Genomic DNA, 27,500 nt, shown 5'->3' with positions numbered 1-27,500 from the left:
GATAACGGTGTCCACATCCTCATCGTGGAAGGGTTTCTGCTCTATAACTACAAGTATGTTGTTTTACGAAAAACATTTACATGTTAGTCATTTATCAGACACTCCTGTCCGGAGACAACAACATTTAGCCTGAGTTAGTCTGTAGTTAGACTCTCTCTCTCTCTCTCTCTCTCTCTCTCTCTCTCTCTCTCTCTCTCTCTCTCTCTCTCTCTCTCTCTCTCTCTCTCTCTCTCTCTCTCTCTCTCTCTCTCTCTCTCTCTCTCTGTCTTCTCTCTTGTCTCTCTCTCTCTCTCTCTCTCTCTCTCTCTTCTCTCTCTGTCTCTCTGTCTCTGTCTCTCTCTCTCTCTCTCTCTCGCTCTCTCTCTCTCTCTCTCTCTCTCTCTGTCTCAGTGTCTCTCTCTGTCTCAGTGTCTCTCTCTCTCTCTCTGTCTCAGTGTCTCTCTCTGTCTCTCTGTCTCAGTGTCTCTCTCTCTCTCTCTCTCTCTCTCTTCTCTCTCTCTCTCTCTCTCTCTCTCTCTCTGTCTCTCTCTCTCTCTCTCTCTCTCTTCCTTTCGAGGACAATAATGTTAATCTTATCTTATCAAACTATATACTATACTTTATCAACTAGAGTTAACTAGAGTTTTTCCACAAGCTTTTCTTGGAACTCACGTCTTGTTCTGAAAAACAGTTTGTTTGTTTCCCACAGGCCTATTGTTGATGTCTACGACAAGTGCTTCTACATTGTCATTCCAAAAGAGGAATGCAAGAGCAGGAGAAGTACAAGGAACTACACAGTCCCTGACCCCCCTGGTCTGTTTGAAGGCCATGTATGGCCCATGTACCTGAAACACAGGAAAGAGATGGAAAACAACTACCATGGTATAGGTATGTACTGGACACTACTGCAGAGTTCATATAATGTTTGTTATTATTATCAATTATTATAATATATTATAATATATGTGTGTATTTAACTTTTCCACTATTTTCACTGTGGTTTATAAAGACTACATTTTTTTGGCATTTTGCCCCCTCAGAGTACCTTGATGGCTTGAAACCTAAAGAGGAGATCTACCGCCAGGTGTATGAAAACATACAAAACACCCTGCTCAACAACTTATAGGTAAATATCTCCATAGAAAACACCCTCCTCAACAACTTATAGGTAAATAAATAAATATATTGGATCACTTACGTGTACACATATAAATCGCCATTAATTTATTGCATGCTAATAATTGTTACATCTCTCTCTTCCACAGCAGGACCAGGGAGTCTGAAGACTTGTGTATAAACTTGTAAATAATAATATTGTGCAACATTATTACCATACTACTGCCTGAAGTTAATATTGATCTGTAAATAGTTTAAGGCCTAACTTATTTCAAAACTGAACGGCAGAAGCATTGAATTTTGTATAATCAAAATGTAACCTTTTCTAAGAAGATTTACCAACTGGACTGCCCAGTGTTGAAACACATGAAGAACAGGTCTATGTGCTTGCCCAACTGGACTGCCCAGTGTTGAAACACATGAAGAACAGGTCTATGTGCTTGCCGTGTATTCATGGTCAAAAATCATCCCACACTGGGAGGAAGGATTGTGTCTACAACGTAAAGAGACATATTAATCCAACTACTGTGTTCTGTGGTTATTCTCAATCCAATGAACTTCAATTTACAGCTTTCTAAACAAGGAAATGTGGCAACACAAGACTACCATCCAGTAAATGCACTGTATATTACGGTGAGAGCATTTAGTAGATCAAACTATTTTATTTCACTATAGAAACATATACAGCTTTGCATCTTCAGCTATATCATTTTGTACCCTGAAGACAGATTCAAGATCAACACAAATGCCTAGTCTCCGTTTTTACGTCATACCCCGCTGCGCTGATACCACCCTGAACTGTTGAAGCTTTAGCATTCAGGAAAGGGAAAGAAACCCAAACAGTTTTTTATTCCTGATGAATATTGGACATTGAACCAAAAACTCTCCACAAACAACAACACCTAAAAATATAAATAAACTACCTCTACTGTACAGTAGTTGTAACTAGTCCATAATGACGCAGTGCCTGCCTACGTAACGATCACGTAAATACAGAGACATCTGGGGAAAAAAACAGTTTAACAAAAAAAAGTTGTCATTGCTGATGATTCATGTTTTCTTTTAAATCCACAACTTGAATCCCTCCACAGCCTCATAGAGGATCTAGATACATTTTCTAACCTGTCTGGATTACAACCAAAATATGATAAATGTATTATATTACGTATTGGATCACTAAAAAATACAATTTTTACATTACCATGTAGTTTACCAATAAAATGGTCTGATTGTGATGTGGATATACTCGGAATCCATATCCCAAATTAAATAAATGATCTCACTCCCAATACATTTTAATAGAAAGTTAGCAAAAATAGATAAGATCTTCCTACCATGGAAAGGTACCTGTCTATTTGTGGAAAAATCACCCTGATTAACTCTTTAGTATTATCCCAGTTTACCTATTTGCTTATGGTCTTGCCTACGCCTAGCGAACAGTTTTTTTAATTATATGAGAAAAAAATATTCCATTTGATTTGGAACGGCAAGCCAGACAAAATTAAACGGGCTTATTTATATAATGAATATGAATTCGGAGGACAGAAATTATTAAATATTAAAGCATTAGACCTATCACTGAAAGCTTCAGTCATACAAAGTTATACTTAAATCCGAACTGGTTCTCTAGCAAATTAGTAAGATTGTCTCACCCCATGTTCAAGAATGGCATGTTCAAGAATGGCACCGGATCTAGCTAGCCGCAACCAAATGGATGTCGAATGGATGTTGCTGTAGGCTAATCTCCCGGATATCTACCTCTCTGTCAACCAGACGGGACCTCCTAGAGTCGACACGGAGCTCTGCCGATCCATCACGACTTGTCTGCCGACGTAATCGTCTGTGGTTTCAACAGGCTTCCCATTGCGACGACCACGAAGATCCATCTGCTAGCCCCGGCCCGCTAGCACACGCAAACAACAACCGTGCTTCCTGCTTGCTGTGCTGAAGCACCAATTTGAACTGCTCTCGGACTCACATATTGCTGTTCACTGGACCTTATGATCACTCAGCTGCACAGCTGATGCCTGCTGGACCGTTCCTTTACACGGTACCCTGTCCTGTTTACTCTGTTTAGCCTCAGCCCAAACTTTATCGCCATTACCAGTTGTTGTCTTAGCTCTCTCTAATAACACCTGTGATTGCTTTATGCCTCTTTCCCATGTCAATATGCCTTGCCTATTGCTGTTCCAGTTAGTTCTTATTATACAATTTCACTGTAGAACCCCAAGTCCCTCTCAAACTGCCTCAAATAGTTCCTTTGTTCCACCCCCCATACATGCCGAGACCGGCTCAATTGGTGCCTCCAGTGATGCTATCTCTTTCATTGTTACCCAACGCTTAGGTTTACCTCCACTGTACTCATATCCTTCCATATCCTTGTCTGTACATAATGCCCTGAATCTATTCTACAACGCCCGGAAATCTGCCCCCTTTATTCTCTGTACCCAACGCACTAGAAGACCAGTTCTTAAAGCCTTTAGCCGTATCCTTATTCTAGTCCTCCTCTGGTGATGTAGAGGCTAACCCAGGCCCTGCAGCCCCCAGTATAACTCCTACTCCCCAGGAGCTATCATTTGTTGACTTCTGTAACCGTAAAAGCCTTGGTTTTCTGCACGTTAACATCAGAAGCCTCCTTCCTAAGTTGTAGTTATTCACTGCGTTAGCACACTCCGCCAACCCTGATGTTCTAGCAGTGTCTGAATCCTGGCTTAGGAAGGCCACCAAAAATTCTGAAATGTCCATCCCCAACTACAACATTTTCCGTCTAGATAGAACTGCCAAAGGGGGTGGAGTTGCAATCTACTGTAGAGATAGCCTGCAGAACTCTATCATACTATCCAGGTCTGTGCCCAAACAGTTTGAGCTTCTACTTCTAAAAATCCACCTTTCCAGAAATAAGTCTCTCACTGTTGCCGCTTGCTACAGACCCCCCTCAGCCCCCAGCTGTGCCCTGGACAACATATGTGAATTTATTGCCCCCCATTTATCCTCAGAGTTCGTACTGCTTGCTGACCTAAATTGGGATATGCTTAACACCCCGGCCATCCTACAATCCAAACTAGATGCCCTCAATCTCACACAAATTATCAACGAACCTACCAGGTACAACACTAAATCCGTAAACATGGGTACCCTCATAGATATCATCCTGACTAACTTACCCTCTAAATACACCTCCGCTGTCTTCAACCAGGATCTCAGCGATCACTGCCTTATTGCCTGCGTCCGTAACGGGTCCGCGGTCAAACGACCACCCCTCAGCACTGTCAAACGCTCCCTAAAACACTTTAGCGAGCAGGCCTTCCTAATTGACCTGGCCCAGGTATCCTGGATGGATATAGATCTCATTCCGTCAGTAGAGGATGCCTGGTTGTTCTTTAAAAGTAATTTCCTCTCAATCTTAAATAAACATGCCCCATTCAAAAAATACAGAACAAAGAACAGATATAGCCCCTGGTTCTCCTCAGACTTGACTGCCCTTGACCAGCACAAAAACATCCTGTGGCGTACTGCATTAGCATCAAATAGCCCCCGCGATATGCAACTTTTCAGGGAAGTTAGGAACCAATATACACAAGCAGTTAGGAAAGCAAAGGCTAACTTTTTCAAACAGAAATTTGCATCCTTTAGCACTCTCCAAAAAGTTTTGGGACACTGTAAAGTCCATGGAGAATAAGAGCACCTCCTCCCAGCTGCCCACTGCACTGAGGCTAGGAAACACTATCACCACCGATAAATCTACAATAATCGAGAATTTCAACAAGCATTTTGCTACGGCTGGCCATGCTTTCCACCTGGCTACCACTACCCCGGCCACCAACTCTGCACCCTCCGCTGCAACTTGCCCATGCCCCACCTGCTTCTCCTTCACACAAATTCAGACAGCTGATGTTCTGAAAGAGCTGCAAAATCTGGACCCCTACAAATCATCTGGGCTATACAATCTGCATCCTTTCTTTCTAAAACTAGCCGCCGAAATTGTCGCAACCCCTATTACTAGCCTGTTCAGCCTCTCTTTCGTAACGTCTGAGATCCCCCAGAGATTGGAAAGCTGCCGCGGTCATCCCCTTCTTCAAAGGGGGTGACACTCTAGATCCAAACTGTTACAGACCTATATCCATCCTGCCCTGCCTTTCGAAAGTTTTTGAAAGCCAAGTTAACAAACAGATCACCAACCATTTCGAATCCCACCGTACCTTCTCCGCTATGCAATCCGGTTTCCAAGCTGGTCATAGGTGCACCTCAGCCACACTCAAGGTCCTAAACGATATTATAACTGCGATCGATAATAGACAGTACTGTGCAGCCGTCTTCATCGACCTGGCCAAGGCTTTCGACTCTGTCAACCACCGCATTCTTATTGGCAGACTAAATAGCCTTGGTTTCTCAAATGACTGCCTTGCCTGGTTCACCAACTACTTCTCAGATAGAGTTCAATGTGTCAAATCAGAGGGCCTGTTGTCTGGACCTATGGCAGTCTCTATGGGGGTGCCACAGGGTTCAATTCTTGGGCCGACTCTTTTCTCTGTGTAGATCAATGATGTCGCTCTTGCTGCTGGTGACTCTCAGATCCACCTCTACGCAGACGACACCATTTTGTATACATCTGGCCCTTCATTGGACACTGTGTTAACGAACCTCCAAACGAGCTTCAATGCCATACAACACTCCTTCAGTAGCCTCCAACTGCTCTTAAACACTAGTAAAACTAAATGCATGCTCTTCAATCGAACGCTGTTGGCACCCGCCCACCCGACTAGAATCACTACTCTCGACGGGTCTGACCTAGAGTATGTGGACAACTACAAATACCTAGGTGTCTGGTTAGACTGTAAACTCTCCTTCCAGACTCACATTAAGCATCTCCAATCCAAAGTTAAATCTAGAATCGGCTTCCTATTTAGCAACAAAGCCTCCTTCACTCATGCTGCCAAACATGCCCTCGTAAAACTGACTATCCTACCGATCCTTGACTTCGGCGATGTCATTTACAAAATAGCCTCCAACACTCTACTCAGCAAATGGATGTAGTCTATCACAGTGCCATCCATTTATCCCACAACCTCTACCAACTGAGCTACATCCCTGCCGGCCATTCCCTCCCCTACCCTGGACGAATTGTGCACTGCCCCATGGGTCTCCCGGTCGCGGCTGGCTACGACAGAGTCTGGATTCAAACCAGGATCTCTAGTGGCACAGCCAGCACTGCGATGCAGTGCCTTAGACCACTGCGCCACTCGGGAGGACACAGTGCCATCCGTTTTGTCACCAAAGCCCCATACACTACCCACCATTGTGACCTGTACGCTCTTGTTGGCTGGTCCTCACTACATATTCGTCGCCAAACCCACTGGCTCCAGGCCATCTATAAATCACTGCAAGGCAAATCCCCGCCTTATTTTAGCTCATTGGTCACCATAGCAACACCCACCCGTAGTATGCGCTCCAGCAGGTATATCTCACTGGTCATCCCCAAAGCCAAACACCTCCTTTGGCCGCCATTCCTTCCAGTTCTCTGCTGCCAATGACTGGAACGAATTGCAAAAATCTCTGAAGCTGGAGACTCTTATCTCCCTCACTAACTTTAAGCATCAGTTGTCAGAGCACCTTACCGATCACTGCACCTGTACACAGCCCATTTGAAATTAGCCCACCCAACTACCTCATCCCCATATTGTTATTTATTTTGCTCATTTGCACCCCAGTATCTCTATTTGCACATCATCTCTTGCACATCTATCATTCCAGTGTTAATACTAATTGTAATTATTTTGCACTATAGCCTATGTATTGCCTTACCTCCATAACTTGCTACATTTGCACACACTGTATATATATCTTCTGTTGTATTTTTGACTTTATGTTTTGTTTTACCCCATATGTAACTCTGTGTTGTTGTTTTTATCGCACTGCTTTGCTTTATCTTGGCCAGGTCGCAGTTGTAAATGAGAACTTGTTCTCAACTGGCTTACCTGGTTAAATAAAGGTGAAATAAAATAAAATAAATACATTAACTGATAGGCAAAATGACGCCGCATTCAAAACTTAGAATTTTTCAATTTAAATTATTATACATAATTCTTGTTACCAATAGAATGTTATTTATATGGGGGATACAATCTTCCCAGCTCTGCAGATTTTGCTGTGAAGAGACAGAATCATTAGATCATTTGTTTTGGTACTGTCCATTTGTAGCTTGTTTTTGGACACAGGTCCAGGAATGGCTGAAGGATTGCAATATTTACCTGGAGCTAACCTTGCAGATAGCATTACTGGGTGATCTGAAAAGTCATAGTCAATCAATCAATAATATAATAATACTTTTAAATGTTTATTTTCAATTTACAGTCAACAATGAGAATAGAAGGGTTCAGAACTTTTGAGAAACATCACAGTACAGTTGAAAAATATATGGCAAATAGAAATCCAATATGGATGGTGTTAAGAGATAGATGGGAGGTGTTGAATGGAGCTGAAGGATGGCACTAATAACAACAACTAATAACAACAACCTAACTAATGTAAGCATACTGTGTACATAATAAGTATATAGGTTATAGGTTGAGAGCTTTTGTGAAAGAGCACAGTTAGAAAGATATGGCATATAGAATCAAACCGGATGGACATCATGAAAATGATCGGAGAGGTTGAGGGTAGAGGAAGTTCAGGAGTAAAAACAAACAAAATATAATTATTATAAAATTGACTATGTCCATAAAATTTATATAGTATTGTGATGTCACGAGAGGCTGTGTCCTGGAGGGACGTTACATCCCCCTGAGATGGCTGCAAACCCAGACAGCTATGGCTCCATCTGCTGGTATGGTCGGGAACTCCAACCCTCTATGGCCAATCTTCCCACGCAGCTGAAACCAATCAGGAGCTGATGAGCTGAAGGTTTGGGGAAGTGAAGAAACACAGTCTCCAAGCTGGGCTCTCTGGAGGACAAGAGTGCTGCACGTCCACTTCCAGGAGGAATATAAGGATTTGGAGATACTTACCTTTGGGGAAATACTCACCTTTGGATATATGCACCGGTGGAAATACGTGTGGGACATTTGGAAGGACGTTTTGCTGGGTTGGCCACTAGCTGCAACGTGGAATACAGTAAGACTGGGGAAAAGTTATTTGAGCGAGTGAGAGTTATGATTTTGGATGTGGAAGAGACATCCCTGAACTGTTAACCCTTAAAGAGCCACAAGAGAACAGAATTGTGTTATACTTTCGTTAGTTTCCCAAGACCTTTAATAAAATCCTTGTGTTGTTTGAACCTGGTCTCCTTGCACTACTTGAGCAATCCCGCTGAAAGCTGTGTAGCCTCTCGTGACATCACAGATGGTGGAGAATACAGGCACGCTCAAGCGTTAATAGTGCATGTCAGAGGAGGATACCGAAGGTTTGATCACCCAGTTTTCCAGGTTGGCCGTAGGCTCCCCGCCCGACTGAAATGGAGGACATATTGAAAGCCCTTGTTGCTGGCCAGCAAGCCCAGATGCAAGCAAACGTGGCTCTCTTGGAGGAGCAAAAGAAAGCCAACCTTCTGAAGGCAGAGGAATTGCAGTTGCAGAGACAGAGGGTGGTCCAAAATACCCGCCCAATAAAGGCAAGTGACTTTATATCTAAGATGGGAGCTACCGATGACATTGAGGCATACCTGCATGCATTTGAGGCCACGGCCACTAGGGAAGCCTGGCCCAAGCAACAGTGGGTTGGTCTGTTAGCCCCCTTTCTAACCGGGAAGCGCTGAATGCTGTCCGGGACCTGGGCCCTGACCAGGTTACTGACTATGATGCCCTGAAGTCTGAGATCCTCAGCAGATATGGACTCACAAAGTTTGGTATGGCCCAGCGCTTTCACAGCTGGACCTTCCAACCAGACCAACCTCCTCGGGCGCAGATGCATGAACTTGTCCGAATCGCAAGGAAATGGCTGGATCCGCAGAGGAATACAGCAGCGGCGGTGGTGGAGGCCGTTGTGGTGGATCGTTACCTACGCGCCCTGCCTTATGAGGCAAAACGGTTCATCAGTCAACAGGCCTTGACCACGGCTGATCTGACCGTGGAAGCTGTGGAAAAGTACCAGGCCACAGCGGAGATGCTTAATGCTTCCCGAAAAGACCCCAGGAGGGCGGCCCCACCACAAATGGGAAGAACCCGTCAAGGACCCCAAGGTCTCGAACCCAGCCACGTCAGGACTTATCCCGGCTCCAGGGGGAGCCAGAAACCAGGCGGGTCCAAGAAGAGTACACCAGGAGGGGGAAACTCGACAGTGTTACCGGTGTGGGGAGATGGGACATATCTCCTGGCAGTGTGGGAAACCAGCCGATGAACCTATGCCCACTGCGGAGTCCTCCAGCTCAGCACCCACACACCGTTTTGCCTCGCTCTTGGGAGTCGTAGATGGCGGCCCAGATCGACCCCCACCTGCCCGGTAACTGTGAATCACCATGATGTGGAGGCCTTACTGGATTCTGGTAGCCGGGCCACCCTGGTGCGTAAGGATTTGGTGGGCCCAACGTGTCTGACCCCGGGGAAAGTCCTCCCAGTTTCCTGTGTCCATGGGGACACCAGAGAATACCCCATTACTGAACTTACAATGACCAGCACACGGGGAACCATACACACGACGGCGGGGGTGGTTGATTCCCTCCCCGTCCCTGTCCTAATTGGACGAGACTGCCCAGCCTTTTACCCACTCTGGAGAGAGTCTCAGGAAAGGATAACCCGAGTACCTCGGAAACGGAGAGGCAAGACTCATCCTGGGAAGGCTCCGGTGCAATCCTCCGAGTTACTCACTCCGCCCGGGCTCTGATAGGGATGGCAGGTGCCCAGACCGACACAGAGACGGAGCTACAGAATCTGGACAAAGAACTGTCTGGTCTGAAGGGGACCGCTGAGAGGTATCGTTTGTTAAAGCAACAGTTAGACATGAAGACAGAAGAGTTAGATATCCTCCAGGCTAAACTCCAACAGAGCTCCTTCCCTAAGCAACAGGAGGAGCTGGAGAGGCTGCGCAGGACCATCGAGGAGTGTGAGGAGACCCTGCGCAGTAGTAAGGAGGTCCAGAAGAAGGCAGAGGAGAAGTACAAGGTGTTGGAGAACAAGATGAAGAATGCGGAGGCAGAGAGAGAGAAGGAACTGAAAGCTGCTCAACAGAAGCTAAACTCTGCTAAAACCAAGGCTGATGCGTTCAGTAAGAAACTCAAGGAGAGACAACAGGAGGCTGAGTCCCTGGTCCTAGAGTTGGAGGAGTTGAAGAGAGCGCAGTCTGGCAAGCACCACGGCAATGCGGACGCCCTCTCCCGGCGTGATGCCTTCTTCGCTGCCTTTACCCCGACGAGGACGTCGGTCCCGAGGAGGGGGATGTGTGATGTCACGAGAGGCTGTGTCCTGGAGGGACGTTACATCCCCCTGAGATGGCTGCAAACCCAGACAGCTATGGCTCCATCTGCTGGTATGGTCGGGAACTCCAACCCTCTATGGCCAATCTTCCCACGCAGCTGAAACCAATCAGGAGCTGATGAGCTGAAGGTTTGGGGAAGTGAAGAAACACAGTCTCCAAGCTGGGCTCTCTGGAGGACAAGAGTGCTGCACGTCCACTTCCAGGAGGAATATAAGGATTTGGAGATACTTACCTTTGGGGAAATACTCACCTTTGGATATATGCACCGGTGGAAATACGTGTGGGACATTTGGAAGGACGTTTTGCTGGGTTGGCCACTAGCTGCAACGTGGAATACAGTAAGACTGGGGAAAAGTTATTTGAGCGAGGGAGAGTTATGATTTTGGATGTGGAAGAGACATCCCTGAACTGTTAACCCTTAAAGAGCCACAAGAGAACAGAATTGTGTTATACTTTCGTTAGTTTCCCAAGACCTTTAATAAAATCCTTGTGTTGTTTGAACCTGGTCTCCTTGCACTACTTGAGCAATCCCGCTGAAAGCTGTGTAGCCTCTCGTGACATCACAGTATGTATAAGCTGGAAGTAGAGGCCTAAGCGTTGTTGTTCACTAGTTTACTCCAATTAGGGAAGGGGTGGTGGGGTTGGAAAGTAATAAAGGGAAGAAAAAAATTTTTTTAAAGGATATGTACAGTGCCGATTTTGCAGGTTTTCCTACTTACAAAGCATGTAGAGGTCTGTAATTTTTATCATAGGTACACTTCAACTGTGAGAGACAGAATCGGAAAAAAAATCCAGAAAATCACATTGTATGATTTTTAAGTAATTAATTTGCATTTTATTGCATGACATAAGTATTTGATCACCTACCAACCAGTAAGAATTCCGGCTCTCACAGACCTGTTAGTTTTTCTTTAAGAAGCCCTCCTGTTCTCCACTCATTTCCTGTATTAACTGCACCTGTTTGAACTCGTTACCTGTATAAAAGACACCTGTCCACACACTCAATCAAACAGACTCCAACCTCTCCACAATGGCCAAGACCAGAGAGCTGTGTAAGGACATCAGGGATAAAATTGTAGACCTGCACAAGGCTGGGATGGACTACAGGACAATAGGCAAGCAGCTTGGTGAGAAGGCAACAACTGTTGCCGCAATTATTAGAAAATGGAAGAAGTTCAAGATGACGGTCAATCACCCTCGGTCTGGGGCCCCATGCAAGATCTCACCTCGTGGGGCATCAATGATCATGAGGAAGGTGAGGGATCAGCCCAGAACTACACGGCAGGACATGGTCAATGACCTGAAGAGAGCTGGGACCACAGTCTCAAAGAAAACCATTAGTAACACACTACGCCGTTATGGATTAAAATCCTGCAGCGCACGCAAGGTCCCCCTGCTCAAGCCAGCGCATGTCCAGGCCCGTCTGAAGTTTGCCAATGACCATCTGGATGATCCAGAGGAGGAATGGGAGAAGGTCATGTGGTCTGATGAGACAAAAATAGAGCTTTTTGGTCTAAACTCCACTCGCCGTGTTTGGAGGAAGAAGCAGGATGAGTACAACCCCAAGAACACCATCCCAACCGTGAAGCATGGAGGTGGAAACATAATTCTTTGGGGATGCTTTTCTGCAAAGGGGACAGGACGACTGCACCGTATTGAGGGGAGGATGGATGGGGCCATGTATCGCGAGATCTTGGCCAACAATCTCCTTCCCTCAGTAAGAGCATTGAAGATGGGTCGTGGCTGGGTCTTTCAGCATGACAACGACCCGAAACACACAGCCAGGGCAACTAAGGAGTGGCTCCGTAAGAAGCATCTCAAGGTCCTGGAGTGGCCTAGCCAGTCTCCAGACCTGAACCCAATAGAAAATCTTTGGAGGGAGCTGAAAGTCTGTATTGCCCAGCGACAGCCCCGAAACCTGAAGGATCTGGAGAAGGTCTGTATGGAGGAGTGGGCCAAAATCCTGTGTGCAAACCTGGTCAAGATCTACAGGAAACGTATGATCTCTGTAATTGCAAACAAAGGTTTCTGTATCAAATATTAAGTTCTGCTTTTCTGATGTATCAAATACTTATGTCATGCAATAAAATGCAAATGAATTACTTAAAAATCATACAATGTGATTTTCTGGATTTTTGTTTTAGATTCCGTCTCTCACAGTTGAAGTGTACCTATGATAAAAATTACAGACCTCTACATGCTTTGTATGTAGGAAAACCTGCAAAATCGGCAGTGTATCAAATACTTGTTCTCCCCACTGTATATATATAAACAAGTGCTCAGCATATGTGGGAACTCCTTCAAGACTGATGGAAAAGCATTCCAGGTGAAGCTGGTTGAGAGAATACCAAGAGTGTGCAAAGCTGTCATCAAGGCAAAGGAATCTCAAATATAAAATATATTTTGATTTGTTTAACACTTTTTTGGTTACTACATGATTCCATATGTGTTATTTAATAGTTTTGATGTCTTCACTGTTATTCTACAATGTAGACAATAGTAAAAATAAAGAAAAACCCTTGAATGAGTAGGTGTGTCCAAACTTTTGACTGGTACTGCATACTGTAGTGGAAAAGGCTTCTGAATGATTATGAGAGGTGTTCTGTTCCTTGGAAATGGAAATAGTACACAGCTCTTTTGAAGTTAAATTGAAGCCGCTGTAAATTGTTCCCTCCAAGACAGTTTTAAAAGGTTAATCATTCACACAATGCATATTTTATTGTGTCTTGCATTTCACAACAGTGCTCAATCCCATTAATGAGGGGAGGCACTCAAAACAAACCGTTGGTGGTATATGTATTTCATCATTCAAAGCCCAGCAATGATCACATCTGCCATCTGCAGTTTATTCCCTCGTAAATTACTTTGCACGTTGCAACACGCCATGTCGGTGGTTCTGATAGGCTCATTCAGCATGGATGGTACTTGTAACCAGGGTTCTGTGTTTGATTCCCACAATGCCATTGGCTACTGAATATGTGTTAATTGTAAGTCGCTTGGGATAAAAGCATCTGATAAGTTATTGCCTGGCGGACATCGGCTGGTCAATGATATCTAATCTATTCACAATGTGACTTCAACTAGCAAGAAAGTGGGCTTGTGTTTTTATCCATGATACTGGTAATGACAGTGTAATATCATCCTTATAGCTTGTCAACCATGACCTGGGATTTCAAAAACTACAATACGGTGTGAACAGCCAACCCAGCAGTGTTCCAGCGGGTGCGGGTGGTGACCAGCAGGCGTGGGGAGCTAGGCCTGTGTCTTGTGATGCATAACTGGGATTTTTTTGGGTGCCTGGCGTGGACCAGCTGAGGGTGGCTGGTGGCAGCCTGGTGTGTGTGTGTGTGTGTGTGTGTGTGTGTGTGTGTGTGTGTTATATTTAGGCCAGATGCCTGGGGTGTCAGGGGAGTATTATTAGGCCTTGTACAGAGAGGGTCCGGGGGGGGGGGTTATGATCTCTACGTGCCATCCTGCCTGTCTCACGGCCCTATCTCCCGCACCAGCCAATCAGGCACTCCGGATGGACGGAGGCGGAGGCAACGGGGGGTGAGAACCAGAGAGGCATGCGATCCATGCGCACCCACGTCACACGTCGGCTCCATGGTAACCGGGACGTAACCAAAGAGTAAAGCCTGTTCTTCCATATTTGGGTTGGAAGGAGGGGAGGCTCGCTTGAGGATCGGTGACTCCCGTCCTGTAAGGCTGTCACGCGCTTTCCCCTACTACCCAACTACCCAACTCCGATGACATGTGAGCATTTTTGATGATGCTACTGCTGTTTTGTGTCTAGCCTGGGTTACTTTAAAGCAATTTGTGACAACTGCTGATGTAAAAAGGGCTTTATAAATACACATGAACTTTGATTGATTAAATGTAAATACATGGAATACTTTTGACAAGCATAACATGACGTCCCCAAATGTTGTTCACCAGACGCTCCCTCCTATGCACAGTTAGCCTGGGGACAAAGTTAGACATCCCCAAATTGTGGCAACATTTTGTGACTTCTGTGAATTTAGGCCAGGGGTCTCCAATCGCAAGCAACCAGTAGCACGCAGCCCACCTACGAGTAGCTCGCCAAACAATTCTAAAAGTGTATGTATTTTTCACGTGTTCCACCGCAAACTGTCATGAACTAATCTCACAAGAATCAGACACCTCAAGCTCCCGGCTGCTATCGCAAAAAATCCACATTGATTGTATTTAGTCAATTGAAAATGTGCTTAGAGTTTTGAAACAACTGCCCTTTTGATGATCTGTTTTGAGTTTTGTACTGAGAGTTGTGAAAATGTATCACATACTTGTGAAAATTGCACCAAAGCAATATAAAAAACTGCAATAGAGTATAATCTTGGTGCTCATCCTCATATTATTGGTGCTGCATTATGAAATGATTAAAGAAACTTAGAAACTTGCATGGCAACTGAACTAGGCCTGCTACACTGCTTGAAAGGGTTTTTGAATAGATCCATTATTAACGATATACGAATGTGTTATTAATAACTGTAAAACTATACATCAATGCTTATAATTAATTTGAGACTTAAAATGAGATATATAGGCCTAAGTGTTTATTTGAATAATAATAGCCATCACACTATCTGGGTCACAACAGAGTATCATGAATTCAACCACTAGGATAAGTTGCCACATGTAGGTTATCAAAGCAAGGACACGCCATCATGAAACGCCCCCTGGCAAAGCAACATATTAGTTACAGCTGGAGGTAAAGTTCATTGACTGGAATATCATTCTGTGATGGTCTGGTCCACATGAGGTTGGTTGTGCCTTCATTGGGGAGGACAGGCTCATGGTAATGGCTGGAGCGGAACAGGTGGAATGGTGTCAAATACATAAAACACATGGTTTGATGCCATTCCATTGAATCCTTTCCTGACATTATTATGAGCCCTCCTCCCCTCAGCAGCCCCCACTGTCACTCTGGTCACATTCCGAGTCAATTAAAGGTGCACCATATTGCCAGAAGAAACCGTGAGACCAAATCAATCAAAATCGTCCCACTGACCTTTGTGTAGCCTAATATAGAAGTGATAGGCCTACATGTCTTTAATGAAAACCTGTTACGTCGCTGTCAACGTTAGTGTTGGCTTTCAAATGCCATCTGTGTGAGCTGAAAACTGTCCACTTGCAATGTCAATTTTAGATAGGGGCAGTGGTAGTATCAGTATATATATTTTTTCCAAATCAAAATAGATACTTTTTGGCCAGAATAAAAAACGTCAAACATGTGCGTCTAGTCATTCACTTAGGAGAAGCCATCCAAGGGTCAAAAGTATAAAAATGTTTAGCTGAATAGACAACGGCTTGTAGGTTTCATGTAGCCTACTCCTCAAAAGTTGTTCTTTCACATTGGAATCAGAAGAGTATAGGTTCACCTGCAAACACCTCTTCATTAGCCTACATAAACCCCTACAACATGAATATGAGCGTGCTTCAGCTCATGATAAAATGGAAAGCAATAATAGACCACGGAGCATTGACCGACAACATGAGGTATGTGGCTACAGTACAGGATCCTTCTCAAGGTATATGTCAGTCTTTTGTTGTTTTGTCTCACCTTGAAGTTTGTCTCCCCGTGATGTGATCTGTAGTAATGTTATGGTGACCCGTCATACCCTCCGGGTTTATCATTTAGATGTATACTCCGCATGATATGGCTTCTGGTGTCACAGTAACGGGAAGGAAAACAGGTGTATTCCTTTGGGGGGTTTCTTGCGGTAAAACCATTATAGACCTTCATCTTCGTTTTAATCGCACAAGAAGCAAAGATTCTGAGGAGCCCTGGGGTACCTAGATTTATGGAATGAGATATATTCAAAGCGTACATCAATTAGTTTTTATTCGGCCAGCATCACAAGGGGAAGTCTAACTAACAGGTGTTTTAATATGAAAACAACCGGAAGAGCACCAACAAAAATATTTCAAATAATTTTATTTTCCAAAAAACACTATTTAATTTAAAACAGATTCGCTATTAGTTCAACCTTTGTGGCAACAGTTTGTTGTGATTTGTTTACTTTCTTTTGTTTACTACTTTTTTTTTGTTCACTACTTTTTTCACTTCAGACACACAAGTAAAGACTCAATGTAGCATATATACTTACTGTCTATACTTTGTATCTGTCCTGCTCGAGAGGGGAAATCTGTTCCAAACCCGTTGCAAGGCGCCGCCGGTCTTATACAGGCTCGGTGCGCGGGGCGTTCCCTTGCTCTATTCTAGAATGTCCCACCAGGTGTCGGGTTCATGCCTAATCATAGCCACCAGACAGACAGACAGACAGACAGACGTTGAGCATTTGCCCTATTTGGAGCGTGGCTACATTCACTATCCCCTAGACACCACGAGGAGAGAACGCGCTATAGAACGCGCCTGGCCAGCATGACAGACGCTTCTACTTCACAAAACTTGACCCCGCTGCTCTCTCCTTGTGACCCATATATGTTCCAGCCAATTGTTGGAACCAACAACAAGCTTTCTTACTGTTTAGTGTTTTTTTTTTTCGCATAGTTGTTATATGCCAGTTATTTTTGCCAGAAAGCACGCTATACTGGCCAGTAGCCTACAAAATACCCTTTACACACGGTTTTCGCACAGCCTTCTCCTGGTCTCGCCAAGTTGCCAAATGACCAATAACCAAATGCCATATGAGTGATACTGTATATCTGAGGTACCATATTAAAAATATTGTTCCCATAAAAATGTGTCCACACACCCCAAGTGTACTGCTATTGTGAATATGTAGGCTATGTCTCAAGCAGAATGAACAAGACATACTTAATTGATTTGATTTGAATCTACTTCAATATTAACTGCGACAGCCTGACAGGTGTCTCAAACAGGTGTACACTGCCACCTCGTGGCCATGCTCTGAAATAGAGATGTTTATTCAAGTGTACAGACAGAGGGTTGAGAGATGGTATCCTTTAGCGATGTCATGTCAGCACCTTGAGATGTAGCAGCCTACTGTGTCGTTCACAATGAAACATTCATTGAGACGTTTGTCATTCTGTGATTAGGCTAAACAAATGGTTAAAAAGGAATATCGATTCACTGAAGAAAATATGTTGTAGCCAATAAGGGAAATTGATATTGAATGTCATTGAATGCCTTTGGAAACAATTTACAGCATTTCACATTTGTTTATGATATAGTTTACCAAATTGTATTTATTTATTCATAGAAACAGTAGGCTTGTTGAGTGCAATTGTTATTTCTCATGGTGGGTACAGAATAGCCAACCTGGTCTCAGAGCATTTAATATTATTCTGTACGTAAATCCGAGACTCTCAATGTAGTATGATACAGTATGTTATGTTTCGTATGTTATGTATTAATTTGTGGATGTCCATCACCCATTTTGTATGATATGTTACGAATTACAATTTGTATTTGAATTTTCAAAACATGCTATATGTTATGAATTTGCGAAACGTATGATATGTTACGAATTCTAGCTAGGTGGCTAACGTTAGCTAAGCTAGGGGTTATGGGTTAGGGTTAAGGTTAGGGTTACGTTTAGGAGTTAGGTTAAAGGGTTAAGTTTAGGGTTAGATTTAGGGGAAGGGTTAGCTAAAAGGGTTAAGGTTAGGGTTAGGTTTAGGGGAAGGGTTAGCTAAAAGGGTTAAGGTTAGGGTTAGGGGAAGGGTTAGCTAACATGCTAAGTAGTTACAAAGTAGCTAAAAAGTAGTAAATCGTTGAAAAGTTGTGAAAATACTAAAGTTGTCCATGATGAGATTTGAACTCGCAACTTTTGGGTTGCTGGATGTTTCATTAGGCTAGGGGTTAGGGGATTAGGGTTAAGGTTAGGGTTACGTTTAGGAGTTAGGTTAAAGTGGTACGGTTAGGGGAAGGGTTAGCTAAAAGGGTTAAGGTTAGGGTTAGGGGAAGGGTTAGCTAACATGCAAAATAGTTGCAAAGTAGCTAAAAAGTAGTAAGTAGTGGAAAAGTTGCTAATTAGCTAAAATGTTAAAGTTGTCCGTGATGAGATTTGAACTTGCAACCTTTGGGTTGCAGACTTTTGCGTTCCCACTGGGCACAGACATCAGTTAAACGTCTAGTTTTGATTTACATTTGGTTGAGTTATCAACTAGCGTGAATTCAACGTGAAATCAACCAAAATGTTCACCCTGTTATTGGATTTAGGTTAAAAGTTGGGTTGAAAAAAATACGACATTCCCTTACTTTCTAGAAAAAAATGCCAAAATGATAAGAAAGAGAAAAGTGTCAAATAAAGTACTGTCTTTTATATAGAATACTTGCATTGAAATAATGCCCAAATTGATCATGAGAAACACACAAAAGTGGCGTTGCTATTCTGATGACCCCAGCTGACACCAGTGCGTAAAGTTTGCTAAGTAAACTCAAGGCTTGTGTAAGCTACATTATAAGCCTTGTGTAACTGAACTCCACAGGGAGGAAAGAGTTAAGTATTTTCTCTCGAACCTCAGGCTTTCTGTGCATGCGTAAGTCAACTAGCCCGTTTTGATAAATGGCTGAGAATTCCAAGCTTCCTGTCCTCTCCAACTGTCAGTAGTGCCGCACACAGAGAAAACTGGCAGGCTATGCCGCATATTCACTGGAACGGATAGTGCGCGCGCTCCTCCTTAGAACTTTCATCTCCTCCACAGAACCACCTTAGCTTATTCTGTGCAATATAAATGTCATATACGTAGGCCTGTTGTTTAATGTTGTAGTTAGTGAGTTCTAGAGAGGGTTTAGTACGTTAAAATTATCAGTTATGGCGAAGTGGTCGGTTTTACTCTTTTACCTCCTCCAAGGACTGGTTCATGTCATTACTGGGCAGCAGCAGCCGCCGCGCGAGCGAGTGGGGCCTTGGCGGCAGAGGATTCAGTGGGAGAATAACGGTAAGGTGTACAGTTTGATGAGCACCGGGTCAGAGTATCACCCGCCCGCGCGGCAGAGAAGCCAGTCCAGGGTCTACATGAGCACTGGGAGGGATGGCACCGGTCAGACGCAGCCTGGAACGCGGGAAGGCACAGTGGCGTACAGAAGATCTGGACCAATCGAATCGAACGTAGGTGGACATTTACGGGACCAAAGCAACAACGTTCTAGATCCTGGATCTGTACATCTAGGACATGACAGTAGACAGTATATGGTACCCAATGCTCGCCAGTCAGGGGCCAGGCCGCAGCCCGAGGTGCCATACCGAGCGGGAGTGGCGGGGTCCCCTGGCGCACGGCGCTACTCTCCAGAGTACACTTACCGAGTAAACGCCTCGGTCCCCGGGCTGCTCCCCGAGTTCTCTGGTAGTGGGGTACCGAGGAGAGGAGCCCCTGTCACTCAGGATGCTACCTGGGGCAGCGAGGCAGTGCCTGTACCGGGCGGAGAATACCAAGAGATGCGCGCGGAGGCCGGAGCATCCGTCTCCAGGCAACCCGCACTAACTGACAATTCCAACGCACGTTATGTCATCCCTAACGGGAGGGGTGCTCCTCCAGGACCCGGACCCGTTAACGCTGCTGAGACATCGAATGAGGCAGCGAGTAACGGCGAGGACATGGTCTCGGACGACCCTCGGAACCCTTTTAAAAACCACCGGAATTCCGTCTTCTACAACATGTATTCCTCCAGAGGCAGAACGCCGGTAGCACGCACGCGGCGTCCGCGTCCCCCGGCGCCCGCCCCCGGCACTGGATATGGCACTACATATTTTCAGAATGGTACGTAATCGGCGCTTAAAAGTGTAAATGCTCCGAGTACAACAGTTATAAGCGCTTATACGGCTTGTGTGCTGCGGTTGTCTCTCCTTAGGGCTCCCAGATCTCGTCCCAGACCCGTATGCCATCCAGGCAGGTGCCTACATCCAGCGGATGCAGATGTACTCGCTGCGCTGTGCAGCTGAGGAGAACTGTTTGGCGAGGTAAGTTATACTGTAAGTGCCCAACTGGCTTTGTGCGCTATTTTTTTCACAGTATATGTTCTCTATATCTCTTCATCCGCTATACACTTTCAGAAAAAAATTCGGCATTTTCCCATTGTCTCTTCAATTCCTGAAATGTGTGGTTACTATAAATAATGCTTTCAATTGGTAATTTGCCATTCAATAGGCAACATAAACAGGATATCACTTAGGTACCACTGTTTTACTGTTTTGTACTGCCAATAAACTTAAAATGTACTCATTTTGACAATTGCAAACGTTTACCTTATCAGATAGAATATGACAGTTAATGTATCTTTCCCTGTATGGTCTGTCCCAGTTCAGCGAGCACAGCAAGGGACATAGACTACAGAGTACTGCTCCGCTTCCCCCAGAAAGTCAAGAACAAAGGCACCACTGACTTCCTTCCTGTCAAACCAAGACACCAGTGGGAATGGCACAGCTGTCACCAGTGAGTAAATCTATTCCCATTGTAAATAGGAAGTAGAAATTACTTGCTCTATTTGTCTCAGGTCTCCCTCATTCCATAGGATTTAGTCACTAGTGACAGGCAATAGTAGCTGGCCAGCGCAACTGTATGGTGAAACTTCAGAGGATAGTTTAGACAAATTCATTTTTTGTAGAACCTCATTTTTTACTTATTCTAGATCAATGTACATAATTTACTCCTGTACACCCCCCCATCTCTCTCTCTCTCTCTCTCTCTCTCTCTCTCTCTCTCTCTCTCTCTCTCTCTCTCTCTCTCTCTCTCTCTCTCTCTCTCTCTCTCTCTCTCTCTCTCTCTCTCTCTCTCTCTCTCCTCCCCCAGACACTACCACAGTATGAATGCCTTCAGTAGCTATGACCTGCTGGATGTGACAACAGGAAGGAAGGTAGCTGAGGGACACAAGGCCAGCTTCTGTCTGGAGGACACAGGTTGTGATGCTGGATTTAGACGCAGATATGCCTGCACCGCCCATACACAGGTTAGTACTGCACCGCTCATACACAGGTTAGTTCTGCACCGCCCATACACAGGTTAGTTCTGCACCGCTCATACACAGGTTAGTTCTGCACCGCCCATACACAGGTTAGTTCTGCACCGCCCATACACAGGTTAGTTCTGCACCGCTCATACACAGGTTAGTTCTGCACCGCCCATACACAGGTTAGTTCTGCACCGCCCATACACAGGTTAGTACTGCACTGCCCATACACAGGTTAGTTCTGCACCGCCCATACACAGGTTAGTTCTGCACCGCCCATACACAGGTTAGTTCTGCACCGCCCATACACAGGTTAGTTCTGCACCGCCCATACACAGGTTAGTACTGCACCGCCCATACACAGGTTAGTACTGCACCGCCCATACACAGGTTAGTTCTGCACCGCCCATACACAGGTTAGTACTGCACCGCCCATACACAGGTTAGTTCTGCACCACTCATACACAGGTTAGTACTGCACCGCCCATACACAGGTTAGTACTGCACCGCTCATACACAGGTTAGTTCTGCACCGCCCATACACAGGTTAGTTCTGCACCGCTCATACACAGGTTAGTTCTGCACCGCCCATACACAGGTTAGTTCTGCACCGCCCATACACAGGTTAGTTCTGCACCGCTCATACACAGGTTAGTTCTGCACCGCCCATACACAGGTTAGTTCTGCACCGCCCATACACAGGTTAGTACTGCACCGCCCATACACAGGTTAGTTCTGCACCGCCCATACACAGGTTAGTTCTGCACCGCCCATACACAGGTTAGTTCTGCACCGCCCATACACAGGTTAGTTCTGCACCGCCCATACACAGGTTAGTACTACACCGCCCATACACAGGTTAGTACTGCACCGCCCATACACAGGTTAGTTCTGCACCGCCCATACACAGGTTAGTACTGCACCGCCCATACACAGGTTAGTTCTGCACCACTCATACACAGGTTAGTACTGCACCGCCCATACACAGGTTAGTACTGCACCGCTCATACACAGGTTAGTACTGCACCTCCCATACACAGGTTAGTTCTGCATTACACATACACAGGAAAAACTCTGTGTCAAGAGTTTTTCTCCCTCCTTTCACTATAGAACAATATAGCCAGATAAATGTGATGATGTCTCATTAATGGGTTGTCTTCTGACTCTTTTCCCGTTGTTTCTTTGCATATTGAGCTGTGGCTGTGTTTTGTTTTGCGTTGACAGGGGCTGAGTCCAGGCTGTCATGACACCTATGCTGCCAATATTGACTGTCAGTGGATCGACATCACTGATGTTCCTGTAGGAAAATACGTCCTGAAGGTAATGCCATTCAATTATTATTGTCTTTAGAACAGCAACTATCTGTTTGGTAATGATCTACTCCTTAATGGTATAACAGTTTGGCCCAGTCCTGTGTGAGTCTGTGTGAGGTCTGACCGTCTCCTCTAAGCAGCGTTGTTCACACAAATCTTTTCATTTTTCAGGTCACAGTGAATCCCAGTTATCATGTTCAAGAGTCGGACTATTCCAACAATGTGGTGCGGTGTGATGTCATATACACGGGTACTCAGGTTCAGACACGGAACTGTCGGGTAACCAGGTAAGAGATGCTCTGTGATTGGTTGGCCAAGATATGAGATTCTCTGTGATTGGCCAATATATCATAGATTCTCTGTAATTTGCAATGATGCCATAGATAACAAGGTCTCAGCCCTGCATAGGTTATCCCATCCCAAAGGCCATGTAAGTGCAAATAATAGAGGCTGGATGTTAAATATAGATGTTTTTGGTAATGGTAAAATAGCATGAACATGAGTATAATATAATACTTACGATTTGAGACGCTACATACCAGTATTTCTTCAAGTTCATCTCTCTCTTCCTCTCTTCACAGGGGTTAAAGTGTTCCATGGATTCTGAGGTATTTTCCTCTTGTCTCTTTAAGTACTGTAAACAACAACAATCTCAACCAGTTGTTGTGGTAATAGCTGTTGTCGATAGATTTGTTTTTATAACATTCCTCTTATCACTTGATGACATTCCTTCGATTCATTAGTGTGTTATCTGTTTGGAAATCTGCACCAAAGGAAGCATTTTGTAACTAAATACAGAGGATTATGACATGACATCATGTATTTTTATTGATGTGACAAATCCGCTGAAGAAGAGGGGATATTTTTGTATTATTTAGCATGATCTTGGAAAACGGAATGGAAAAAGTGACTTTGCTTGAATGAGACATTATGCTTGAATAATATTATTTGTCCGCTTTGATGTTTGATCTGCAGTTGTATAGTTAGATGCAGTTGGGTGCCTCTTTAACCACTTCGTGGCCATAATTAATACGTTGCAAACGCCTGGTCTGTATGTGCTAAGTATCAATTTAATAATAGATTTAGTTTTACTTTGTAAGTACGGTATGTATGCATGTGTGAGCGAATTGAATTTTATTTTATTTTAAATTGTAATGTAACATTGTTTATATACCGCTCAAACCTGAATATTACAATCGGTGTTGTTTTTGTTGAGGATGTTGTTCTAGATACAATAAGCATGGTGAAGAGTGAGTATATTAAAAATACATTCACCTCTGACTATTATTTTTCTTTTGTCACATGGAAAATAGAGCTCACACTAGTGAAGCGCGGGTTGACTCATAACCCATAATGCGGGTTGGACCCATAACCCGCAGTCCCCGCGGTCAGGCCTATATCTGCGGAGCGGGCAGGTTTAGGGTTGGTCATGAAATATTGTGTGGATGAAGGCTGGGTAGGTGGCGGGCGGGTTGAATAAGGAGAAAACAATACTTGAATAAAATCCATAAATGTATCATTCTTGTGCAATTTATATCTATAGGCTACATTTAAGGTTTTACTTTCATTATTTTAGGCTATATGGCATTAGTGCATAAGCCTAAGCTTCAGGGCCTAACTGTACAGCTACTCGACAAATGCTTTTGGGAACAGGCAGAAAAAGTTGAACGTTGATCCACGGAGGCATAAAGGACAATGTCAGAGTTGAATTCAATAAGAGAAAAGCTGTGAAAAGGAGAGTTGAAGATAAAGAGAAGGGAGGGTCAGAAAAGTCATGTTTGGGAAAAGATTTGGTGAAGTGGTAAAAGAGGATGATAGCGGTACCGGCTACGTTAGGCTATGTGTGATGATTGTGAGGCTTCAAATAGGCCTATGGCACGTCAAGGGAACTGTAGCCTTCTGTTCAGATGGGTTAAATGGAAACTGACTGTAGGTCTATAACCTCTCACATAGCCTTAATATTAAAGGAAAACTCCACCCCAAAACTATCTTTTGGTATTTGTTTCATTAGTACATTGTTTACATAGTCCCTAAATGTTTTGCTTGTCAGCAATCAAGTTTTCAAGATATGTAACTTTCGAAATAAAGAAACCATCCCCGTATGATGCATTTTGCAAAACATTTTGGGACTATGCCAACAATGGACTAATGAAACAAATACCTGTTAGATTAATTTGTATTTTAAGAATAATGACTAAAGAATTTCACCCCAAATACAGTATAAATGCGTAAACTGTTCGAATTATCAACCCACTAACAGAAGGGGGGGGGACTAAACATTCCAGGGTGAAGGAGAAAGGTGGAAACTGTTTAAGAAAGCCTCCTAAAGGTGGGTGGAGCAAAGTGCCTTTGTGTGTCAAGAGGTATAAAACAGGAGTGTATGGGTTTTGGCGCCAGAGCTCTCCATGAATAAAAAGACAGATCATTCTTGTTGGTTGTGGACCTTTAATCATTTATGATTAAAACCAGAGCCTTACAACCTCTGGTAATGATTCAAGCTTAGGTTGAATTAGAGATAGAAATTCTCTTAACAATACCAAAATATCGTTTTTGGGTGGAGTTTTCCTTTAACTCCTGCAGAATTAAGCATTTCCTGCAGTAAAATGATACAGCAAATAAAGGCAACATTTTGACTCAGATCAGGAGTGGAGAAATAGGATTTATTTCTTTCAGCATCTTGAGAGAATGTGAATGAGCAGTTAAAAAGGCTACCATCTGTAGAGGTGCTATCTTTATCAGCATCATAAAAGCTGATTGCATTTCAAACACATAAAATGTGCATCCAAGCCGAACTGAAATCTAATCAGAAACATGTTGGGTCATTTTCACAGCATTCTATTTCTTTACAACCGGTCAAACTGATGTCATTTGGACATTTTGCACAGAAAATCGTTCCTTTAAAAAAAATTTTTTTTTGCATTTTCTCCCCGGTCCCTAAATGTCTTTGCTCCACGAAAGAAGCAAACATGAATAAGAAAACTTTACGGATGTCAACTTATCGATTTATGACATTATTCTGATGAGGAAGGATTAATTTAGTCTTCTACGGCAACATATGTCAGAAAATAAGCTGCATCTAATTATAGTCAAGTTGACTAACAAATAGCCGACCAAAATGTCAGACATTATAAGCAGAAACATCTAAATCAGGCAACAACAAAAAAATCAAAAAATAGTTCCGCAATCTCTGACTGTAACCCACAGCACATTTCCTTACATTAGGGGGTTGGGGTCGGGTCAGGTGAACAAACAGCTGACCCGCGCACCATTAGCTCACGCTAAGCACTGCAGTTCTGAATTTAAAGCCATAGAATCAGAGAACATTAGGAACTTTTGTCTCTGTTCTTAAAAATCTATCAGAAAAAGACCAACTAATGTAAAAAAAGTGTGTGGGTAGGGGGGGGAGAATAGGTATGTTTTTATGCAGCTTTGTAAATAGTGTAGTATATGCAGATTGTGAATGTGACTCCTCTTGAGTTGGAAAGTCATTATGTACAAAGCGTGTTGTAACACATTTTGTCACTGAAAGGTTTTGAATATTGAATAAATAACCACATTTGGGAACACTACATATATGCGCATCATATATATACGATTTAAAGCCACCAGAAGACATAGACCCTGTTGTAAAAGAACAGCAAACATCTAAGATGAACTGGTTTACACTGGACGCCTCTAAGGTGTGTCTGTGCCAGAATAGATTTTCTATGTTATTGAAAGAGTCTGACTGGAAAATCCCCTTCCTCTTTAGTCAACTCCATTCCATCCCGTCTGTCTAGGAATTCCAGCCCAATATTTACAGACAGTCAGTGACAATCTGAGTCAAAGCTCCACTCTGTTGGGAGGTACAGAGTTTCAACAGAAACAGGACTAGTCAACCAGTTTTCTCAACACTTTTTGTTGTTGTTGTTTTATTTTTACTTTTTTTGTTTAAAATAAATGCACTGTTGGTTAAGGGCTGTAAGTAAGCATTTCACTGTAATGTCTGCACCTGTTGTATTCGGCGCATGTGACCAATACAATTTGATTTGATTTGATTTGATTTGAACATGTAAACCGTTTGAACAAGAACATTAGATGCTACAGAGCTTTTGTTTCTTACCCAGGTCTTCTGGAGAGGGCCTGTGCCTTTTTGGACGGGCCTGTGATTTCAAACATGCCATGTTGAAGAGAAGACAGTGGCTGTTTGCTCAGCTGTGAGCCATGCAGCATGCAGACGGACGCTAGCAGCTAGTTCAGACATCTGGAGCGGCCAGGTTCTCCTGGCTAGGGTCTTCAGCAGTACTACAGTACACGGAGATGGTGATGTCAAGTTGGCCCCTTCTGCTTAACATCACTCAGACGTCATTACATCAACCCAGATATTGTTGGCAGGAAGGATATCAGTCTGTGTGGGTCCCAAATGCTACCCTATTCCCTATATAGTGAACTACTACTACTTTAACCAAGGGCCCATAGGGAGTGCACAAAACATTAAGACATAGACTGACCAGGTGAATCCAGGTATAAGCTATGATCCCTTATTGATGTCACCTGTTAAATCCAATTCAAATCAGTGTAGATGAAAGGGGTTAAAGAAGGATTTTTAAACCTTGAGACAATTGAGACATGGATTGTGTTTGTGTGCCATTCAGAGGGCAAGACAAAATATTGAAGTGCCTTTGAATGGGGTATGGTGGTGGGTGCCAGGCGCACTGGTTTGTGTCAACAACTGCAGCTGCGCTGTTTTTTTTTAACGCTCAACAGTTTCCAGTGTGTATCAAGAATGGTCCACCACCCAAAGGACATCCAGC

At 43.9% G+C, this 27,500-nt stretch overlaps 2 protein-coding genes and 1 long non-coding RNA gene across 5 annotated transcripts in view; 2 read left to right on the top strand and 1 right to left on the bottom strand.

Annotated features, from left to right (window-relative positions):
- LOC121535420 (nicotinamide riboside kinase 2) overlaps positions 1-1,617 on the top strand; it is a 3,675-nt gene extending 2,058 nt beyond the window's left edge. For 2 of the 3 annotated variants that reach the window (XM_041842463.2, XM_041842465.2), the window contains 4 exons: positions 1-53; positions 689-867; positions 1,020-1,105; positions 1,245-1,617. The exon at positions 1-53 is cut by the window's left edge and continues 122 nt beyond it. In XM_041842463.2, the coding sequence (XP_041698397.1) occupies positions 1-53; positions 689-867; positions 1,020-1,105 (318 nt within the window). In that variant the 3' untranslated portion in view covers positions 1,245-1,617. The remainder of the gene's footprint in view (positions 54-688; positions 868-1,019; positions 1,106-1,244) is intronic. The other variant, XM_041842464.2, reaches the window with a different exon arrangement.
- Positions 1-16,700, bottom strand: part of LOC121535421 — a 35,832-nt gene extending 19,132 nt beyond the window's left edge. Inside the window, exons 1-2 of the long non-coding RNA XR_005994740.1 lie at positions 16,629-16,700; positions 16,082-16,314 (exon numbers count right to left, since the gene is read on the bottom strand). This is a non-coding gene — a long non-coding RNA (uncharacterized LOC121535421). The remainder of the gene's footprint in view (positions 1-16,081; positions 16,315-16,628) is intronic.
- Positions 16,701-18,741: 2,041 nt separating this feature from the next.
- On the top strand, positions 18,742-23,988 carry LOC121535418 (protein-lysine 6-oxidase-like). The gene is made up of 7 exons (XM_041842460.1): positions 18,742-20,208; positions 20,300-20,408; positions 20,749-20,880; positions 21,238-21,394; positions 22,619-22,714; positions 22,879-22,994; positions 23,289-23,988. Exons 1-7 carry the CDS (start codon positions 19,263-19,265, stop codon positions 23,293-23,295), a joined length of 1,563 nt encoding a protein of 520 aa, XP_041698394.1. The 5' UTR covers positions 18,742-19,262; the 3' UTR covers positions 23,296-23,988.
- The last annotated feature ends 3,512 nt before the right edge of the window (positions 23,989-27,500 follow it).

Source organism: Coregonus clupeaformis, chromosome 21, assembly GCF_020615455.1.
Source record: "Coregonus clupeaformis isolate EN_2021a chromosome 21, ASM2061545v1, whole genome shotgun sequence".
In the NCBI taxonomy this organism is placed as follows: Eukaryota; Metazoa; Chordata; class Actinopteri; order Salmoniformes; family Salmonidae; genus Coregonus; species Coregonus clupeaformis.
Note: the sequence above shows the minus strand (reverse complement) of the source record. Positions and strands in the feature narration are given on the sequence as shown.

Coding starts and splice junctions, on each gene's coding strand:
- LOC121535418 (XM_041842460.1), top strand. CDS start 19,263: ATGGCGAAGTGGTCGGTTTTACTCTTTTACCTCCTCCAAGGACTGGTT. Junction 20,881..21,237: donor GAATGGCACAGCTGTCACCA/GTGAGTAAATCT, acceptor CTCCTCCCCCAG/ACACTACCACAGTATGAATG. Junction 22,715..22,878: donor TAGGAAAATACGTCCTGAAG/GTAATGCCATTC, acceptor TTCATTTTTCAG/GTCACAGTGAATCCCAGTTA.